The sequence below is a fragment of the Narcine bancroftii genome, chromosome 12 (genome assembly GCF_036971445.1).
Source record: "Narcine bancroftii isolate sNarBan1 chromosome 12, sNarBan1.hap1, whole genome shotgun sequence".
Taxonomy (NCBI): Eukaryota; Metazoa; Chordata; class Chondrichthyes; order Torpediniformes; family Narcinidae; genus Narcine; species Narcine bancroftii.
Genome location: NC_091480.1, coordinates 100443592 through 100463509, shown reverse-complemented (window position 1 = coordinate 100463509; position 19918 = coordinate 100443592). Strand labels below are relative to the sequence as shown.

At 45.3% G+C, this 19918-nt stretch overlaps 1 protein-coding gene across 1 annotated transcript in view; it reads right to left on the bottom strand.

Moving 5' to 3' along the window:
• The window catches only part of maptb (microtubule-associated protein tau b), a 71613-nt gene that overhangs the window by 32766 nt on the left and 18929 nt on the right, over positions 1–19918 (bottom strand). The window contains exons 3-6 of the mRNA XM_069905245.1: positions 15877–15912; positions 1825–1892; positions 1471–1653; positions 345–471 (exon numbers count right to left, since the gene is read on the bottom strand). Of these exons, the coding sequence (XP_069761346.1) occupies positions 345–471; positions 1471–1653; positions 1825–1892; positions 15877–15912 (414 nt within the window). The remainder of the gene's footprint in view (positions 1–344; positions 472–1470; positions 1654–1824; positions 1893–15876; positions 15913–19918) is intronic.

Here is a 19918-nt window from a genome sequence, read left to right as displayed (position 1 = left end):
TCAAAGGTCAAGGTGTGACCCAGCCTATCCGCTCCCAATATCAAAGAGCTCATCGAAAGAACCAAAGACTTGTTGATCCAAACCAAGGCTTTTATTAGCAAAAGACCGGAGCTCTTCACAGATGGCCGACCAGTTCGGAATGATCCGACCTGGCTAGGGACACAACCCTTTAAGGCCCAGACAATAGGTGTGGCTTAGCTCTCAGCCAATCGCTGTAAGCAGTCTAGATACAGTAACTATATACACTATGTACATTGGTGATAGATCTGTACTATCACAGGTGTGACTCAGCCTGCCCATTCCTGGTGCCAGTGATTTTCCTGGCCAGTGTTACTGCCTCTCACCTGCTGCCCGCCGGTGGTCTGGTGAGTGACCAGGGTCCCTCTGAGTGCTGGCAGGTCTGGCGGTGGGTCTTGACCCCCTTGCTGCTGGCAGCCGGGTCCTGCTGGCCTCTGGCCTGGCATCACGAGGCTGGGAGACACGGCACATTCAGGTCAGGTGGAATAGGCACTGCACCATCCCTCAGCAGCCCCCGGCCTCCTCCACTTCTCCACACAGCATGGGCCACGAGAACAGGTTTGCCCCAACCCTGGCACAACCTACACCCTGAGGTGGAACAACACTGCAAACTGCCCATTCAGCAGGGGAACCAGGTGATGGGGAGAGGATGAGGAGTGAGGGTAAGGGGCGGGAAGGTGAGGGGGATAATGTCATGTAATGAGGGTGAGAGGTGGGGAGTGAGGGTGAGGACTAGAGAGGTGAAGGGTGGGGAGAAAAGTTGAGGAGGGGTAAGGAACAGGGAGAGGGGTTGAGGAGGGGTGAGGGGTTTAGGAGGGGTGATGGGCTTGGGGAGAGGGGTTGAGGAGGTGAGGGGCAGGCAGAGGGTTTGAGGAGGGGTGAGGCATTTAGGATGGGTGAGGGGCAGGGGAAAGGGGTTGAGAAGGGGTGAGGGGAGGAGGAAGGGTGAGGGAAATGGGAGAAGGGTTGAGGGGAGTGGGGCAGGGAGATGGGTTTGAGGAGGGGAGAGGGTAGCATAGAGGGGCTGAGGAGGGAAGAGGTGTTGGGGTGGGTGAGGGGCAAGGGAGAGGTGTTGAGGAGGGGGGTGGGGCAGGGAGAGGGGTTGAGGAGGGGAGAGGGCAGCGTAGAACTGAGGAGGGGAGAGGGTTTGAGGAGGGGAGAGGGGCAGGGGACAAGTACAGTGCTGGAGTGGTGAGGGTAAGGTTGGGTTGCTGCTCCATTCTCCATGATGACAGATTGTTAACGAGAAGTTACACAGGCCAGGAGTCGAGTTTGTGTTCCTGCAGCAACTTGCAATGAGAGATGGTCTAAACATGGAGGCAATGAAGTGATTCTATCTGCCATGCACATTCCCAGCAACACAGAGACGTGAGAAGCTGAAGCAGATGAGCCGGTGTTTGCCAGATCGCTGTCACGGGACCTTTGTCGGGTCAAGCCTTGGTTTGACCTTACCTTTGTTGTGGGCACCTCAGCTCCCGTGCCACCGAGGTTTATCGAGGACAGATGTCTGTTTGGGCTGGCCACTGGGCGAACAGATGTGCTGGCACGGGTACTGGGAGCTTTAGTGGCCCTCTCAGAGCTGGCAGCAGCCTTGGGCTTAGCTGTTGAGGATTTTGCAGATGTAGATGTGAAGACCTTTACACGCAAATAAAATTCAAAATGGCAACACAAAATACGAATTTCATGAACCAAATAAAATGATGATTAAAAGATGCATAACTACAAAACAGGAAGTGAGACATTTGGATGTGGGGCCTGCTGGCAGGAGGGGAAGAATCAGCCCCGGGAGCACGACCTGATTCTCACCTGCATCTTGCCCTGATCAGGGGCTGCCGTGACCATGGCTCCTCCCTCCCTTGTGATGGACTCTGGAGCTGGAAACAGGAACAAACAGTGGGTTCTCACCAAGTCAAGAGGGAACCAATGAGCTGACTCAATGGTGATTTATGGTAGGTGGATTCAGTGGTGAAGAAGGAGTACGGGCCTTCAGCCACCGAGGCACAGAATTCATGTGCAGGGATGTGATGGTAAAAGCGGGTTGGATACAAGTCCTCCCCTCCGCACATTCCCCCTCCATATGCCATCACCCTCTTTCCTCGGTATACCCTCCCCTCTGCACGCCCTATTCCCTCCACATGTCTCCTGAGTTTTAGCAGACTCACTCCCTTCTATCAGGTCTGGTGAAGGGTTCCCATCAGAAATGCCAACTGCTTCCCTTTCCACAATCAATGGCTGACCTGGTTAGTTTTGCCAGCATTCAGCAATTTCTGTTTATCTGTCATGTTGGCTTGGTGTTTCTTCTCCCAACTGCACACATTTACCTTGCTGGCAAATCCCTCCACATAACCTTTGGAATCCTCTACCCCGGAAGTCATGTTTAAAAAAGATATTAGGGAGATTCCAGGGAATTACAGACCAGTGAGTCTTACATCAGTAGTGGGCAAACTATTGGAAAGGATTCTTAAGGACAGGATTTACAAGCATTTGGAGAAGCACCGTTTTCTCAGGGATAGTCAGCGTGGTTTTGTGCCCCACGAGCCGAATTGAGCTTTTTGAGGAAGAAACAAAATAAATTGATGAAGGTATGGCAGTAGAGTGGAATATATCAATTTTATAAGACATTTGGCAAGAATCCCCCATGGGAAACTCATTCAGAAAATCATGGTATCAGCCATATATGAAATATGACAGAAAATACCAGCTTTGGACCTCCATCTCCTAAAGGGATAAGAAGATAAACATGATTGGACTTAAATATGTAAAAGTGGACGACACAACTTTTCCTTGTTTTTTTCCTGAGTGGATTTTGTTTTCTTGTATTTTGTATGTTTAATATTTATTGGTTTTTGAGGGAGATGGGAAGGGAGGGGAGGGGGAGAAAAAAGAAAAAGTCACTGTGTATATTTAATGAAGAACATTTGTATATATTATTGTTGATATGGTTCATAGTACAATAAATAAAAAGTTACAAAAAAAAGTTATGGGATCAATAAAACCTGGCTGTGTGGATTCAAAATTGGCTTGTCTGTAGAAAATAGAGAGTAATATAGTGTTCAGATAAAATTTTGCCTGGAGAATAGTAACTATTGAAGTTCGCATGAATTGTTTTGGACCCCTGCTCTTTGTGATCTTTATAAATGATCTGGATAAAGATGTAAAGGGATGGGTCAGTAAGTTCGTGCATGATACAAAGGTTGGAAGTGTTGTCGATAGCGCCATAGATTACAAATGGATATAAACAAGATGCAGAGTTGGGTGGAAAAGTAGCAGATGGAGTTCAATCCGGATAAGTGTGTGATGCATTTTAGTAGGTCAAATGTGAAGGCTGAGTACAGGGTTAATGATAGGATATTTAACAGTGTGGAAGAACAGAGGGACATTGGGGTCCAAATTCATATATCTCTCAAGGTTTTTGCGCAGGTTGATAGAATAGTCAAGAAGGCCTACACTGGGTTTCATAAGTTGAGGAATTGAGTTCAGGAATCGTGAGGTAATGCTGCAGCTTTGTGAATCTCTGGTGAGACCACACTTAGAATATTGTGTTCAGTTCATTACAGGAAAGATGTGGGAAGCTATAGAGAGGGTTCAGAGATTTACCAGAATGTTTGCCTGGATTGGAAAATAAGTCTCATGAGGCAAGGTTAGCGGGCTTTTCTCTTTGGAGCATAAAAGGATCAGAGGAGAATAGAGGTCTACAGGATTTGAGAGGCATAGATAGGGTGGACTGCCAGCACCTTTCTCCCAGGGAAGGATCACAAACACCAGAGGACAAATGTATGAAGGGAGGGAAGTTTAGGAGAGACATTAGGGGTAAGTTGTTTTTTTTTCCACACAGAGTTGTGGGTGCCTGAAATGCCTTGCCAGGGATGGTGGTGGAGGCTGAAACAGGAGCATTTTAGGAACTCTTAGACAGGCAAATGGATTAAACAAAAATAGAGGGTTATGAGGTAGGGAGGGTTTTATTTATATATATATATAAAACTGACAAAAGGCAAAGGAGGAAAAACCCAACACCCAACCCCAACCAACCAATTTTCCCCTGCAACCGCTGCAACCGTGTCTGCCTGTCCCGCATCGGACTTGTCAGCCACAAACGAGCCTGCAGCTGACGTGGACTTTTTACCCCCTCCATAAATCTTCGTCCGCGAAGCCAAGCCAAAGATATATATATATATAGGTCAGCACAACATCATGGGCCAAAGGGTCTGTCCTGTGCTGTAATGTTCCATGTTCTAAGTTCACCTATCACGTGGATACAGAACAGATGCACTGAAGACATGAGGGACAAGTGGTAGTGAGGTTGACGATTACTCATGAACTCAGTGAAGGTGGAGGTGAAGATGTTTGCAGATGACATTAAGATTGGAGGTGTTGTGGACAGTTAAGGCCGTTTTCAGAGGGATCTGGATCAAATGGAAAATGGGATGAAAAATGGGAGATGGAATTTATTGCAGACAAGTGTGAGGTGTTGTATTTTGGAAGGACATACTCAATAAATGGTAGGGCACTGAGGAGAGGGGTAGAATAGAGGGATCTAGGAATACAGATACACAATTCTCTGAAAGTCACAGGTGGATAGGGTTATCAAGAGAGCTTTTGGCACATTGGCCTTCATAAATCAAAGTATTCGAATTGAAATGTCATGGTGATGTGTAGAAGACATTGCTGAGCCCAAATTTGGAGTGTTGTGTACAGTTTTGGTCAACTAATGACAGGAAAGATATCAATAAGATAGAAAGAGTGCAGAAAAGATTTACTAGGATGTTGCCCGGACTTCACAAACTGAGTTACAAGGAAAGGTTAAACAGGTTAGGACTTTATTCCATGGAGCATAGAAGAATGAGACATTTGATAGAGGTATTTAAAATTATGAGGGGGATAGACAGAGTAAATAATATGCTCTCAGAATGCCCAAATTTAGAGAGATTTTGGAAAGATTTTTCAAACTCTATCAACAATTTTCAAGATTAACTTGGAATCCTATCCGTTAATTGCTGTTTGGTTTTTCTCACGACTCAGATGAACCTCTATCGGCATCTTAGGAAAAAGTCTTAGCTTTTACTACATTGATAGCCAGATGAACTATTTTATTGATGCATCCCCTACTCATACACATATGATGGCTATATGATGTAATTTAGAGAAAATTTTCTATAATATTAAAGAAAAATTACAATTTATGAAGTTATGGGGCCTTAACTTTAATTCAGTTAAAAAAAATTTAACTGGAAAAATCAATAATTATGATACATTCCAGAAATTCTTTGTCCGTTCTCTGGGAGTCACCAATGATTCCACTTCATTATTCATTTCTTTGATTCGAAGGGAGAGATTAATTCGTTTAGTCCATTAGATTTTAGTTTCTTTCTTTTTTTAAATGTTCATTTTTTTAAATATGTCTAATAAATGGGTCTGACATGGTTGCATTCATTATATTTATCACTAGATTAAGTTATAAGTAACTGTTAATATAGTTATGAATATTTTCATATTTATCCATTATTTTTTCTCCCTTCTGTATGTATTTACTTGAAAACAATTGATCCATTATGCAATCATCATTTATTATTTATGCTTATATGTTAAACTCAATTTAAAAAAGAGACAGAGTAAATGTAGACAGGTTTTTCCACCAAGGGTGAGTGAGATACAAACCAGAGGTCATGGGTTAAGAGTGAAATGGGAAAAATTTAGGGGAACACGAGGGGGAATTTCTTCACACAGAGAGTGGTGGAAGTGTGGAACGCACCGCCAGCTGAGGTGGTGAATACAGCTCAATTTTAACATTTAAGAGTAATTTGGACAGGAACATGGATGGGAGAGGTATAGATGGACATGGACTGGGGGCAGGTCAGTGGGACTATGAAAAAATAATGGTTCAGCACAGACTAGAAGGGCCAAGAGGCCTGTTTCTGTGCTGTAATGTTTTATGGTTCTAAACAGCATCTTGAGGAGCTGAATGGCCTGCTCCTGCTATCTCTCATTATCTCACCAGACCATTCACTCCCTGCTACTCAGTATGTTTGTGGGCTGGAGTCATTAACTCACCACAGCAGCCGTAGAGATGAAGGAGAAGTCAACAGAGTGGAGATGTCTGAGGAAGCTCTCCGGAGCACAAGCAGTCAGAGGTATGGCTCCTTATCCTATTGCCATGGCCCAGTGAGCTGTCACAACACCCCTCACTAACTCCACCCTCCTTTCTCTGTGTAGGTCTCCCTCACACCTCTTCACTCAGTGACCCACTGAACCCCCCCCTCCCTGTTCAGGTCCACCTTCCCACCTTGGTTCAGTGATCCATTGAAACCACCCCCCCTCCTTTGCTAAGGAGCCTTCTCAACCCTTTGCTGCAGTGACTCATAATATCCCCCCTGCACAGGTTTCCCTCCCATCCTCATGCTGCAGTGACCCAGTGAACCCCTCTCACCCCTTCACTTCTCTGACCCCGTCCCCATTGATGCACTGACCTACTCACCTCCTTGCTGCAGTGATCCAATGATACCCCAACCCCTCTGCAGAGGTTCCTCTCAACTCCTCACTGCACTGATCCCTCCGCCCTTCACAGGAATCTTCGAGATATCTTCCTTTCAACTCCCAACCACCTTCATGGTGCAGTGACCTAGTGACCTCCCACTCTGCTCAGGTCCCTCTCCCACCCTAGTGCAGTGACCCATTGTTCCCTGTTTCTGCTCACTCCCTTGACCAAGCTGCTGAACCCAGTGACCTCCAACTGCTCGGGAAGATGTGTGCCCCTCTCCCCTGTATGCCACCACAACCAGCCCAACCTCCCAAAATGTGCATCTCCACTGCAGATACCAAGCCTGGAGCTGAAGGAATGAGAGTCCAGAATGAACATGCAATGTCTGACACAGATGAAATTAGGACATGATTTACTGAAATCCCCCTGTGGCTAATTAACCCAGGAGGAGAAATAATCTGCCTGTGGCCATCAGGGGAAGCTGCAGATAGTATTTTAATTTAATAATTTAGAGGCACAGCATGATCACAGACCCTTTCAGCCATGAGCCTGCCAACATTTTTGGAATGTACAAGGAAACCCACCAAGTCATGGAGAGAACATACAAACTCCTTACAGTCAGTGCAGGATTTGAACACAGGTTACTGGTACTGTAATAGCTTTTAGATTTATTACAGGAAATGCTTAGAATGCTGAAAAAATTAACAGTAGCCCTTGGTTTGGGAATATTTAAGGATTCAGCAAAATAAATTGAGAAAGTGGAAAGCAAAGGAGAAAACAAGCAGTTGCTGGAAGCTAGAACAAAAATGAGCTGCTGGAAGGATTCAGTGGCCTAGGCAGCAGCAGTGGGGGAAGGATACAACTCAAGACCTCATCTTGCTGCCGCAGATGTAACCTGAACCAGCATTCTTCCACTGGCTTGTTTTCTGCTACAAGTAAAACTTCTTGATGAAAGGTGACTTAACAGAGGTTTATAAGATTCTGAGGGGCGACAGTAGAAAATACCAGAGAACATCTAGTTAAGGTTAAGTGAAGAAAAGTTTCAGGGGTGTTTTTTTTAAAACAGAGAGCAGTGGTTCCCTGGAATTCATTGCCAAGGATCATGGTGAAGACTGGTATAATAGGGATATTTCAAAGACTCTTAGACAAGCACATGGACAAAGGAGAAATCGGGGGGGTTAAGGGTATGAGAAAGGGAATGATTAGATTGTTGTGGAGTAATAGGTCAGCACAACATCGTGGGCCAAAGGACCTGTATTGTGCTGGAATATTTCATGTTCTCAGTAGGAAATGTGAATTAAGTGGCCCAGATCTTCGCCTGAGGTACTAAAGGAAAGAGCATCATTAACTCAAGAGGGCTTATCCCAAATAACAAGGAAGAAGGAATTATATTGGCAGTAAGGAGATGATACAGAATCTATTCACATTCTCTAGTTTGTTGAATTGCAACAAGACCTGTGGAGACCTTGAGCTATTCCACAACGACCCTCTTCAACCCCACCTGCCTATTTTCATGTATTCATTCTATCTCTCTCTGGGACAGGCTAATTCAAGTATCTGCCAAATAAACGTTCTGCTGCAGAGAGTAAACGTCCCCCTGAAGTTATTGTTAGCAATTCCTCCTTCAGAATGTAGCTGCACAAAGGACATCATCCAGAAAGGTGTGAAGTGGACGAGTATTCAAATTTAATGTAAACATATAAATATTCTCAGGTTTAGCTCTAGTCACTACTTCAGGGATCTCATCTATGGCCAGACTATTACATTAACTGCCCGCCTGGGTTAGCTGCAATACACAGATATGCTCTGGAGGAACTCAGCAGGTCATGCAACGTCCACAGGAAGTAAAAGGTAACCAATGTTTCGGGCCTGAGCCCTTCATCAGATATGAGAAAAAACAGGCAAGCGTCTGAATAATGGGCAAGTCAAAAGAGAGAATGCCACCATCTGGAAAGCGGTTATGCTTTCCCTCCGGTCCAAAGGTCTCCCCATCTCTCGCTGGCAAGATGTGCTCACTAGTGCCCTGCACTCCATCCACTCCCTCCTATGCACCACGACCAATGCCATGAAAGGTTGTTCTCTTTCCCGAGGAAATCTGAGTCAGGTATGACCATACCGGCATGGCTCACGGTTCCCGGTCTAGTCCTTTTACGATGCCACGTCTGGTACTCTAAGAACGACCCCTTGGTTGACCGAGTGACTCTGCTCCATGCGAACCCGTATTATGCCTACGTTGGGTACCCGGACGGACGGGAGGACACAGTCTCGGTAAGGGACCTAGCCCAAGCCAGATCAGGCGTGACAATGCCTTTCACCCAATTCCTTCTCCCCAGGTCATGTGCTTGAACAGAGGGACCAGCACCACCCCACCAGCTCAGGCCAGACTGTCGACAATGCTGTTGGGGAATTGAGCGAAGCAGTAGCCGCACCCTACGGGCCTGCCGGCGACACGACTCTGGCGATCCCAATCCCGGTAGTCACGCCGGATGGTCAGACCCCCTGACCGGTACAGCCCCTAACCTCCATTCACCCTGGGATCGGTTCTCAAAGAAGGGGTGAATGTGATAGTACAGATTCTATCACCAATGTGTATATGTACACATATGTAGGATGACTGTGATTGGCTGAGAGTGTAGCCACACCTACTGGCAGGTCTTAAAGGATTGCTCCTAGCCAGTCCAGGTCATTGTGGACTGGTCAATCTACTTGTGATATGCTCCAGTCTTTTAGTTAATAAAAACCTTGGTTTGGATCAACAAGTCTTTGGTTCTTTCGACGTGCATTACAGGGGGGAGTGGAGATGAAGAAGAGGAGAGGAGGGAGGAGTGCAGGCTAACAGGTAAGAAAGAGATCACAGCTAAATATAGGTAGGAGTGTTGATGAGAAAAAACCTGAGAAGCAATGGGGGAGAGGGTAACTGTGATAAGCGAGGGAAGGGGGTGGGAGTAGGTGGAAAGGATGCAGAGGGGCAGAGGAGCAAGGTAAAAGAGAGTCTCTGAAGAGGGGGTGAACAGAAATTGGTGGTCGATGTTAATGTTATCTGGTTGGAGAGTGCCCAGAGGAATACAAAGCTTTGTTCCTCTGATTCACGGATGGCCTTGATTTGGCAGTTCATGAGGCCAGGAACAGACATGTTGGTGTGGGAATGGGCTGTGGAACTAAAGAGATTGGCAATTTTGCACCCAGTGTTTGATCAGACGATGGAGCAGTTGGTGAAAAGGTAGGTCAGAAACTATTGTAATAAAACAGAAATGTAATTATTAATCAAAATTGTCTTTGGTCTGCTATAAGGCAAAGATTCATCATTAGTATAAGCATTGCGTGGTGCCCCTTACGTTCAGAGAAAGAGAAGCAAGAGTCCCCTCAGAGTTACCGAGTGCCCTCTGCCACAGCCACACAAGGCTCCAGTTCACTTCAAACCATTATCATCTTGAACCCAGATCCAAACCCCTGACAAGATGAGGAAACCTTCAGCACCCAGGGCCCTTTGTGTGCCCTCCTTGCTCTCAGTACCCTCTCATTTTACAGTTCTGATACCTGCTTCTCATGAGCCAGGCTCCAGCAGCTCACAGCCTGTGGGGGTTCCTCGCCTGCAAGTCATCAGCAACTTGCCACCTGTGTGAATCCTTCATCCACCAAGCCCCTTGCTGGTCCTCCATCATGGTCACTGACCTTAGGGTTGTCTGCTCTGTTTCTCCTTCTCAATGAGGTGGGTGGGGGGTGGTGTCTTTCCCAATACTAGTGCCCTACGCCAGTCAACTGCTCTCCCTGAGTCCACAACCCCTTGAGGCCACTGTTGAAAATAGGTGTTGCCATCTTGGGCTCAGTTCCCGTGGTCACAGGGTTTTAAATATGCTATCATCAGCTTGCTTAACAAGCTGTTTAAAGCCCGTAAGGAGCCATTACCAGTAGGACTGGGCAGACGGTCCCCACAGGGGAAGCTCTGCGTCCACACTTCCTGCTCTCCCCGAGTCTGCACTAACGGCAGCGCTGCCGTTTCAGCAGCTCTGGCAGGACCACTATATATTTTTCCTGCTCTGTGTAAGGAAGGACAGGCAGAGGGTGGAGGTTAAATGGAGTCAGTTGGATGGGTGGAAATGTGTGTAGTTTAACGTGAGAAGTATTAAAAACAAGGCCAATAAACCTAGAGCATGGATCAGTACATGGAATTACAACGCTGCAGCCATTACAGAAACTTGGCTGTCACAAGGATAGGATTGGCTGATGCAGGTACCAGAGTTTAGGTGTTTCAAAAGGGAGAAGGAAGGTGATTATAAAGGGGGAGGAGTGGCATTGCTAATTGGGAATAGTATCACAGCTGCAGAAAAGGAGAACATTGTGGAGGGATTGTGCACTGAGTCACTTTGGGTGGAAGTCAGAAATAGGAAGGGAGCCACACTCTATTGGGAGTAGTCTAATGGCCCCCAGAAATCACCAGGACATTGAGGAGCAGGTAAAAAGGCAAATTTTGGAAAAGTGGTAAAAAAAATCTCCCACTTCATCACTGACCCTCATCACTTCTGGTCACTCCCTCCCACAGTGTCTAATCTCATTGTTTCCCAAACCCACATAGCTCACTTCGACCTCCTATCGAAGTGCCCTGCTTGGTAGACACATTGTCTCTGCATGCTCCTGCTCCAGCGAACTGGCATCATCTTACTTCGACTCTATTTTGTCCACCAGTCCTTGTACACTTCCATCTCCCATAAAGGAGGACTCCAGGCTCTCCACTTCTTCCTCATAACAGACCTACCAGTCCCTCTCCATCACCCTCCTCCATCTGGCAGTACTTGTCCTCAACCTCTATGTCCCAGCTATGGCTGCCTTTGATCGGTTATGTGGATTAATGCTGCAAGCCTACTCAGGAAGGCTCCTCAATCCTTCCTCAGTTACATCGATGACTACATTGTTGCTGCCTCCTGCACCCAAGATGAGCTCATCAATTTTATTCACTTTGCTGCCATCTTCCACCCTGGCCTTATTCACTTGGCCCATCTCTGGCAACTCTGTCCCTTTTCTTGATCTATCTGTCTCCACTTTGGGAAACACTCTCAATAGTTTCTACAAAACCACCAAGTCTCCTGGTTACCTCAACTGTGCCTCTTCACACCCGGTCTTCTATAAGGATCCTACTCCTTTCTCTCAATTTCTCCGTCTCAGTCTCATCTGCTCCCAGGATGAGGTCATCCAATCCAGGATATAGGAGATGTCCTCCTTCTTCAGAACACATGGCTTCTCCTCTACTGTCATTAACTCAGCCATCATCTGCATCACCTCTATTTCTTGCACATCTACTCTGTCCCCTTCTCCGCCCAAGATGTAACAAGGACAGGGTTTCCTCATCACTTCATCAGCCTCCACATCCAACATCTCATCTTGATGCAATTTCTGCCACCTACAACAGGACACATCTTTTCTTCCCTATGCACTTTGTTTTGTAGGGCTCACTCCCTTCGAGTCTCCCTCATCCATTCATCTCTTGCCACTAATTCTGTAGGGGTCATTTACTGCATCCAGTGCTCCTGATGAGGCCTCCTCTATATTGGGAAGACTGGATGCAGAGTGGGAGATCGTTTCATGGACCACTTTCACTGTCTGCTGCAACTATTTCAAATCCATACACCATTCCCACTCTGACACATCCATGGCCTTGTTTACTGCCAAACCGAGGAGACCCACTAATTGGAGGAGCAACATCTTATATTTCATCTCTGCAGTCTCCAACCAGAATGGCATCAATATTGACTTCTTCAATTTCTGTTAACCTGTTTCCCTTTTCTCTTTCTTTCTGTATCCCTGTCACATTTCCTCCAGCTCTCACCCCCTTCCTTTCCCTCTCCTATCAGAGATCTTAGTCCCCTGCCCTCTCCCTCTTTCATTTTCAGCTTCCTTCTCTTCTGCCCTCCCACCTGTACCTATGGCTTCTTATCTATTAGCTTTTGCTCCTCTTCTTTCTCCTCCCCCACCCCTCCCCCCACCATTTTATTCTGGCACCTTCCTGATATTCAACTTCTGATAAAGGGCTCAGGCCCAAAATGTCAACTGCCATTTACTTCTTATGGCTGCTGTGTGACCTGCTAATTTTCTCTAGAACTTTTGTGCACTGAAAAATAACAGTTTGTTGTCATGGGAGACTTCAAGTTCCTAATTATTAACTTGCATCTCTTTACTGCAAAAAGTTCAGATGGGGCAGAATTTGTCAGGTGCGTTCAAGAAGGATTCCTGAAACAACATGTGGACAAATCGATGATAGGAGAGGACACACTGGATTTAGTATAGTACTGGATAATGAACCTGAATAGGTACAGACCTTTCAGTGGGGGAGCATTTCAGTGACACTGACCATAACATTCTGTCCTTCAGCATAAGGACAGGAGCAAACGATATGTAGAAGTGTTTAATTGGAGGAGAAACAATTTTGGTGGCATGGGGCAGGATGAGGGAGAGTAAATTTGGGAACAGATTTTTATTGGGAAATACACAGCAGAAATGTGGAGAAATTCAGGAAGCACTTGCTCAGAGTTCTGAATAGGTTTGTCTTAATGAATCTGGGAAAGGATGCTAGGATAAAGGAACCATGCTGACAAGAGAGGTGGAACAGTAAGTCGAGAAGAAGAATGAAGCATACTTAAGGTTTAGGGATAAAAATATTAATCAGGCAAGGCTCTTAAGAATTGTAAGGTTACCAGGAAGGAAGAAGGGACAGAGCTAGAAAGAGATAGGAGAAGATCTTGGCAAGTCAGATTAAGGAAACCCCCAAAGCATTCAACACATATGTGAAGAGCAGGACTGCTAAGGGATAAGGGAGGAATTGTACCTGGAGGTGGAGGCAGTCAGAGAGGTCCAAAATGAATACTTTGCCTCAATGTCACAAGGGAGAAGAACCTTGGTAAATGTGAAGTCAATGTAGAACAAGGTTACATGCTGGATCTTCTTAAAAACATTTGGATTGATAAGACTCCAGGACCGAATGGGATATATCCCAGGTTACTGCAGGAAGTGAGGAAAGAGATTGCTGGGGTGTTGATCTTTACATCCTCCCTGGCCACTGAGGAGAAACCGGAGGAGTGAATAATGGCAAATGTGGTCCCATTGCTGAAGAGAAGTAATATGGAGGATCCTAGTGATAGAGCTGTTAGTATTACATCAGTGGTAGGGAAACTACTAGGAGAATTTCAAGGAATAGGATTTCTCAAGTACAAGTTTATTGTCATCTGATTGCACAGTACATCCTGATGAAACAGTGTGGGTCATCGGTGCAGACACACAACCAGACATAACGCACATACAGACAACAATATACAGTATGCACAGATCAAATATACATAATAAATAAATATTGTTTAGTGGATATTAGCATTTTCAATGGTCGGTGTGAGCAGTTCCTTTGGTCATTCAGCATTCTCACTGCCTGCAGGAAGAGCATGTGGAAAAGCATAGTCAGGGATAGTAGTCAGCATGGTTTTGTTAAGGGTAGGTCGTGCCTCACGAGTCCAATGAGTTTATCAAGAAAATGACTAAAGAAATTGATGACATTAGGGCAGTAGGTGTGGTGCATATGGGGTTTAGTAAGGCTTTTGACATGGAACATATTCTGCCTCGCGGTTGGTGACTATTGGTGTCCTCAAAGATCTATTGTCAGAACCCTGCTCTTTGTGATCCTTATAAATGATTTGGATGAAGAAGTAGAAGGGTGGGTTGGCATGTTTGTAAATGACACAAAGTTTGGACATGTTGTGGATAATGTAGACGGTTGTCATAGGTCACAACAGGAATATAAACAGGATGTAGAGTTGGGCAAAGAATTGGCAGATGCAGTTTGATCCGGATAAATGTGAAGTGATGCACCTTGGAAGGTTGAACTTGAAGGCAGAATACATGGTTAATGGCAGTGTGAAGGAACAGAGAAATCTTGGGGCCCAAATCCATAGATCTCTCAAAGGGTGGCTAAGAAAGCAAATGATATGTTGGTCATCATTAATCATGGGATTTAGTTCAAGAGCTGTGATTTAATATTGCAGCTCTATAAAACTCTTGATAAACTACATGTGGAGTATTGTGTTCAGTTCTGGTCACCTCATTACAGGAAGAATGTGGAAGTTTTGGAGAGGGTGCAGAGGAGATTTACCAGGATGTTGCCTGCATTGGAGAAAATGTCATGAGGAAAGGTTGACAGATCTAGGGCTTTTCTTTATAGAGCAATGAAAAATAAAAGGCAACAATCGAGATTTTTCAGATTATGAGCAGCATAGATAGAATGGACAGCCAGTACCTTATTCCCTGGGCAGCAATAGCCAATACCAGAGGACATCTGTTTAAGGTGAGTGGATGGAGGAAAGTTTAGAAGAGACGTTATTGATTTTTTTAATATATAAACCGAGTTGTGGGTGCCTAAAGTATTTTTCAAAACTTAGACATACAGCATGGTAACAGGCCATTTCAGCCTATGTGTCCATGCCGCACAATTTACACCCAATTAACCTACACCCCTGATGTACTTTGAATGGTAGGAGGAAACCGGAGCCCCTAGGGAAAATCCATGCAGACACAGGAAGAATAAACAAACTCCTTACAGACAGCGCGAGTTCAAACCCTAGTTCCAATCGCTGAGCTGTAAAGGCATTGCGCTAACTGCTACGCCCACCGTGCTGCCTATAATGAATTGCCAGGGGTGGTGGAGGAGGATGGTACAATAGGGACATTTAAAAGACTCTTGGATTGGCACGTGGATGCAGAAAAATATAAGGTTATGGGTACGAGGTAGGGAAGGTTAGATTGATGTTGGGTAGGCACATTGTAGACTGAAGGGCCTATACCATTGCCCTCAGCGCTCCCAGAGTTGTACTGGCTGATATCCTAATGGGATACCAATGGGACTCCTCTCCAAGCCCTGGGGATGTTTGCTTTTGTTCAGAGCCTTGTCTTCTTCTACAGAATGAATACAAGTAACCAGAGAGGTCATCAGACACCTTAGTTTATCCATTGCCTCACATATGAGCGGGACTGTCATTGCTGGGAGATCCCAGGTCATTCTTGGAGATTGGCAGCACCACAGCATTCCATGCTTTATGGAACGTGAACGCAACTCTGAGATACACAGCTCCAAGCTATAGAGCTCCACGGCGCACATCTCCATGGCACGCATCTCAGCAACAACAGAGCTAAGTGACATAGCTCCATACTTGACACGAATGTAAAGTCAAAGCTCAACATACTCTCCCACTGCTCACTGATAGCACCCAGTGTGAACTTTAACTCCCAGCGCCATTTACTGACCCTGCACTTGGGGCTGATTTTGTGGATAGCAGCCTACATGAACTTTAATCCCATGTACCACTTGCTGACCCTACAGTGTGTGGAGTGCATGATGGGAGTAATCTTACCTGCAGCAGGTTGATGGGTCACCATTTCCAAGGAGCCTGTTGCAAGGGGAGCAGAAGCCATCCATTTTCAAACATGGAACAGGGCAGGATATCAGCCAGGCATGAGGAGACATTAAGCACAGAGAGAAAAATCATTCAGACAATGAACATTGAGGCAATTTTGCCCTCTTTAATATTTGTGCTCCGCAGGAAAGACAGATAATTATTGTGCATTGCCAAATGTTTGCGAAGGAGTGATGTGCCCCATCAGAAATCACATGGTCGTTCTGGCGAAGGAATCCCAAAGCATTGTTGGTGAGAATGGTCCAGCAGCAATGTAGGGGTGGCAATGAGACTGTAAACAGCAAGGAGGGGAATTTGCAGGTGGTGGTGTTCCCATATGCCTGCTGTCCCTGTCCTGCTGGGGGTAGAGATAGCAGACTTGGTAAGTACAGGAGTACCGGGGCGAGGAGAGGCAGCCACCATGAACAAAGAGGAGAGAGAAAGAATGTCTCCTGGACCACCTCAAGCTTCCTGAAAACCGCTGGAACTTCACACCATATCTGCTGTTCACTGTCCCTCTAGGGAATGCCTGGAACTCGACTTGGAGACATCCCAGGCACCTAGCAGGCAACATACCATCAGGGAGTCTCAATCTCGTTCACAGCTGACATGGCTTCCAGCCGATGGCAAGCTGTGGGGAGTCACCTGGCACAGGATCCCCAGCTTCTGATCTGCTCTGCAGTTCACGTATTTATATGGCTGGTCTTGTAGCATCTGGTCAATGGGCCCAGAAAATAAGGGACCCGGGAGAGGAACAGGTAAAGTTAATAGGCATGGGAAACACTGGTTTTTGAGGGATACTAGAAAGAAAGAAGTGTATAGCAGGTATAGGCAACAATAAGCTAATGAGTTACTTGAATAATATATTAAAAAGAAAAAACTTATGGAAATCAGGTGGGTCAAAAAGAAGGTACAAGGTTGCTTTGAGTAGACTGCATGAAGGAAAATCCTAAGGACTTCTACAGATATATGAAGAGCAAAAAGATAGCAATGGGCAAAATTGGTCCTCTTGAAAAATCAAAGTGGTTGGCTATGTATGGAGCCAAAAGATATTTGGGAGATCTTTGCATCTGTATTTAATCAGGAGATGGGCACAGAGTTGATAGAAGGAAGACAAACAAGTAGTGTGGGCATGGAACCAATACACATTAAAGAGTTGGAGGTGCTTATTGTCTTGAGGCAAATAAGGATGGATAAAAATCCCCAGGGCTTGAGAAAGGCTCGAATAGGAATAACAGGGTTCCTGGCAGATATATTTAAAATGTCCTTAGCCAGAGGTGTCAGAGGATTGGAGGATAACATATAACATTACATAACAATTACAGCACGGAAACAGGCCATTAGGCCCTTCTAGTCCGCACCGAACCAAACACCCCTCTCTAGTCCCACCTCCCTGCACAATGCCCATAACCCTCCATCTTCTTCTCATCCATATACCTGTCCAACCTTTTCTTAAATAATACAATTGACTCCGCCGCCACTATTTCTCCCGGAAGCTCATTCCACACGGCTACCACTCTCTGAGTAAAGAAGTTCCCCCTCATGTTACGTCTAAACCTCTGCCCCTTAATTCTTAACTCATGTCCTCTTGTTTTAATCTTTCCTCCTCTTAACGGAAATAGTCTATCCACATCCACTCTGTCTATCCCTTTCATAATCCTAAATACTTCTATCAAATCCCCTCTCAACCTTCTACGCTCCAAAGAATAAAGACCTAATCTGCCCAATCTCTCCCTATACTCTAGATGCTTAAACCCAGGTAACATTCTGGTAAACCTTCTCTGCACTCTCTCCACTCTGTTTATATCCTTCCTATAGCTCATGTTAATCCATTATTTTAAAAAGAGTCTATGAATAATCCTGCAAATCATAGGCCAATGAGCCTGATGTCATTAGTAGTATTGGAAGGTGTTCTAATAGATTGGATATGCAAGTATTTTGTAGGTCAGGAACTGATTAGGAATAGTAAATATGGCTTTGTGCATGGTAGGTCCTGTTTAACCAATCTTGCTTTTCGAGAAGTTACCAGGAAAGTTGATGAAGGAAAGGCTGTGGATATTGTCTACATGGACTTTAGTAAGGCCTTTGACAAGTTCCCACATGGGAGGTTAGTCAGGAAGGTTCAGACACTTTGTACTCTTGGTGTAGTAGTAAATTGGAGTCAACAATGGCTGGACGGGAGAAGCCAGGGAGTAGTGGTGGATGATTGCCCTCAGACTGGAGGCCTGTGATTAGTAATATGCCTTAGGAATCCATGTTGGGACCATTGTTGTTTGTCATCTATATCAATGATAAAATGGTAAATTGGATCAGCTATTTACATATGACAGAGAGATTGGAGGCATTGTGGACAGCAAAGAAGGCTTTCAAAGATTGCAGAGCGATCCACATCAGCTGGAAAAATGGGCTGCAAAATAGCAAATGGAATTTAATGCAGACAAGGGAGAGATGTGGCATTTTGGAATGAAAAACCAAGGTAGGACATGCATGGTAAATGGTAGGGCATTGAGGAGTGTGGCAGAACAGAGCAATCTGGAATTTCAGATGCATAATTCCCAGAAAGTGGTGTGACTAGTAGATGGGGTTGTAATGAGAGCTTTTGGCACATTGGCTTTCATACATCATTGAGAATAGGAGTTGGGATTTTTTGGTAAACCTCTACAAGACATTGGTGAGGCCAAATTTGAGGATATTTGATAGAGAAATACATAATTATGATGGGTATAGAGTAAAAGCAAGCAGGTTTTTTTACACTGAGTTTGGGTGAGACAAAAACTAGAGGACATGAGTTAAGGGTGAAAGGGGGAGATGTTTAAAAGAAATATTAGCCAGAACTATTTCACACAAAGAGGAGTGGAAGCATGGAGTGATCTGACAGCACAGTTGGTAAATGCAGGATAAATTTTGACAATGAAGAAAAATATGGACAGATAAAGGGGTAGGAGGGGTAGGAAGGGATATGGTCTGGGTGCAGGTCAGTGAAACTCTGCAGAGTGATAGTTTGGCAAGACTAGGAAGGCCAAATGGCCTGTTCCTGTGCTGTAGTGCTCGATGGTTATATTTCAGGTAGAAAACTTTTAATCAGAAGTAGGAAAGAATAAACTAGTTTTGAGTTCCTGAGGTGGAGGGGAGGGACAGATTGGAAGAAGGAGGTATCTTTGATAGAGTTAGGACAGGATATCATGCAGATAATCAGTGGTCAACATACCCTGGCTGGTAGATTAATCAGGATAGTTAGAGAGAGAATATAGACACCACGCTTCCAAAGTTCAGCAGGTTGAGGCAAAGGTGGTGGGGAGGGTCAAAGATTCAAGGAACAAAAAAGGCAATTCTGTCATAGGCAGAGAAACAGGTTGTCTAAACCGGAAAACTCAAGAAGGCTGTAATATACCCTGTCAAAATTTGCTGCATGCAGGCTTCTTTTAACAGGAGGGCACAGACAGAACAGAATAGGAAATTAAAGGAGAAGGTGACCAGAAGCTTGTTTGCTCCTACATAGCTGTTCCTCAAAGTGATTGCCCTAACTGGAGTTGGGTTCTCCAGGGTAGAAGAGACCACACTAGACAGAGAATACAGGAAGCAAGAGCAGAAGGGGTGCAGCTGCACCACAGCGTAGTCAAACCTCCTGATCCGTGGGCTATCAGAGAGCAGACTGCTCAATAGATCACAGAAGAAACACAGTCAAGCTGTACCAAGGGTGCAGAATGCAGGCAACAGTGGGAAACATTGCTGTTCTTGGATTTTCACTGTGAACAGTGAGATATTCCACCAGTACACCAAGGGATATAGAGTGTAAGAAATTTCCTTCTCTCCCCCACCCCCCCCCCCCCACCCCAACCCCACATTTCCATTTAGGTGCCTGTCTGATTTTCAGCACTCCCGATGAAGGGCACAGGCCTGAAACGGTGACTGCCTTTAACTTCCTATGGATGCTGTATGACCTGCTGAGTTCCTACAGCATGTTTGTACACTGCACTAGACCCCAGCAACTGCAGACTTT